Source organism: Octodon degus, unplaced genomic scaffold, assembly GCF_000260255.1.
Source record: "Octodon degus isolate 3935 unplaced genomic scaffold, OctDeg1.0 scaffold00005, whole genome shotgun sequence".
NCBI classification, from domain to species: Eukaryota; Metazoa; Chordata; class Mammalia; order Rodentia; family Octodontidae; genus Octodon; species Octodon degus.
In genome coordinates, this window is record NW_004524581.1 from 23,401,216 (window position 1) to 23,402,695 (window position 1,480).

Below are 1,480 nucleotides of genomic sequence, written 5' to 3' on the forward strand. Positions count from 1 at the left end.
CCTGGCGTCAGCCAGGGCTAGACAATGAGTTCAAAGTCAGTCTGAACTACATAGAGGGACCCTGTCATAACCAACACAATGTAGGTACTTACATCTTCAGGTAGAGACTTTACCAATTCACTATGAGCCATAGGTTTGATGCTCAGCTGATGGATAATTTCCCGCTTAATTTCATCTGTGGCATTCACCTGTCCAACCCCAGGACTAAATCTCTCACCTGTAAAATAAGGTGTACATCCACATTAGCACAATTACAATCTTTAGGCAACATACACTAGTAACTCATGCAGCATGACAACACATTCCTGTTTCCATCTCTGAAGTGGGAAAGCATGCCTGACTGGGAACAAGCGAGCAGAGAGCAGCTCCGGACCACACTTCTGCATCTCAGATACAGAAGCAAGTGCTGGCTTTTGGCAGGAGGACTCTGGCTGCTACTTCAGAGCAAGGACCACAGGCCAGGAAGCAGGAAGTACAGACTAGGTGCTCTGAACATTACAGTCCACAGGGTTGAACAGGAGAAAGTTCCAGTTTCCTTCCCTAAAACTGCTAATTATCTCCCAACAAAAGAAACACAAGTCAGACATTCCAAACTACTTGCTGTCACAAAATCCAACACAATTTACAAATATTTTAAATGATTAAAACTTACCAACAAGCATTATAATGAGGTATAGCATTTCTTCTATTAGAGTATTGTTTTGCTGAACAACATCCTACAAGAGGGATTAGAGAAAAGAGTATGTATACTGCATTCTCAGGTGAGTAACATCCAGAAAGAAAGACACTTCTTCAGTGACCTGCTGTGGTCTGGCAAAACGTGCTCTCACCTTATGGGTGATCTCTGAACTGAATCTTTTCCCATAATCTGGCGTACTGAAGACCTGATAAAGTTCAAAGCGGCTGAGCATTATCATCAGGAAATGGTTTGGATCCATCATGGAGACACCTGTCTTTTTTTGTTGTTGTTGTTTTTTGGGGATAAAGGAAAAGAGAAAGGTCAAAAGGGACATTAAATAATTAGTGAGAGATATTTTGGTTTACAAAGAGAAAATAGCTTACTTTTCACCAATGCAAATATAAGACAGAAACTCATTAGCCCCAATCCCCAGCATGGCAGCTGGCAACTGAGGACTGGGATGCAAGCTGGTGAGACATGTGAACAAATAAACAAGCCCTCTGGGGCCTAAGGGCACACAGAGTAAGGGTGTGCCCATTTAATGCTCCACATTCTTTTCCTTTTAATGCTTTGCAATAACTGCATTCCTAATAATGGAAACAAAGCTTTTGTAAATGGAGAAAGGAAGAAGGGTGGAAGGGAAGACTATAAAAGAAATAATTGTATTTTTATCAATTTGTCTCTGAAGTTTGGTGCTTATATCAGTTAATCTGGCGTGGGGCCTGTGGCAGGCAGGGTGGAGTGCCAGGGCATAGGTCCTCACAAAACGGAGGCTTAGCCAAGTTCTACTGTGTCAGAAAA

At 42.2% G+C, this 1,480-nt stretch overlaps 1 protein-coding gene across 1 annotated transcript in view; it reads right to left on the reverse strand.

Annotated features, from left to right (window-relative positions):
- The window catches only part of Ubr2 (ubiquitin protein ligase E3 component n-recognin 2), a 129,778-nt gene that overhangs the window by 43,637 nt on the left and 84,661 nt on the right, over window positions 1-1,480 (reverse strand). The window contains exons 17-19 of the mRNA XM_023721233.1: window positions 831-1,029; window positions 653-716; window positions 78-217 (exon numbers count right to left, since the gene is read on the reverse strand). Of these exons, the coding sequence (XP_023577001.1) occupies window positions 78-217; window positions 653-716; window positions 831-1,029 (403 nt within the window). The remainder of the gene's footprint in view (window positions 1-77; window positions 218-652; window positions 717-830; window positions 1,030-1,480) is intronic.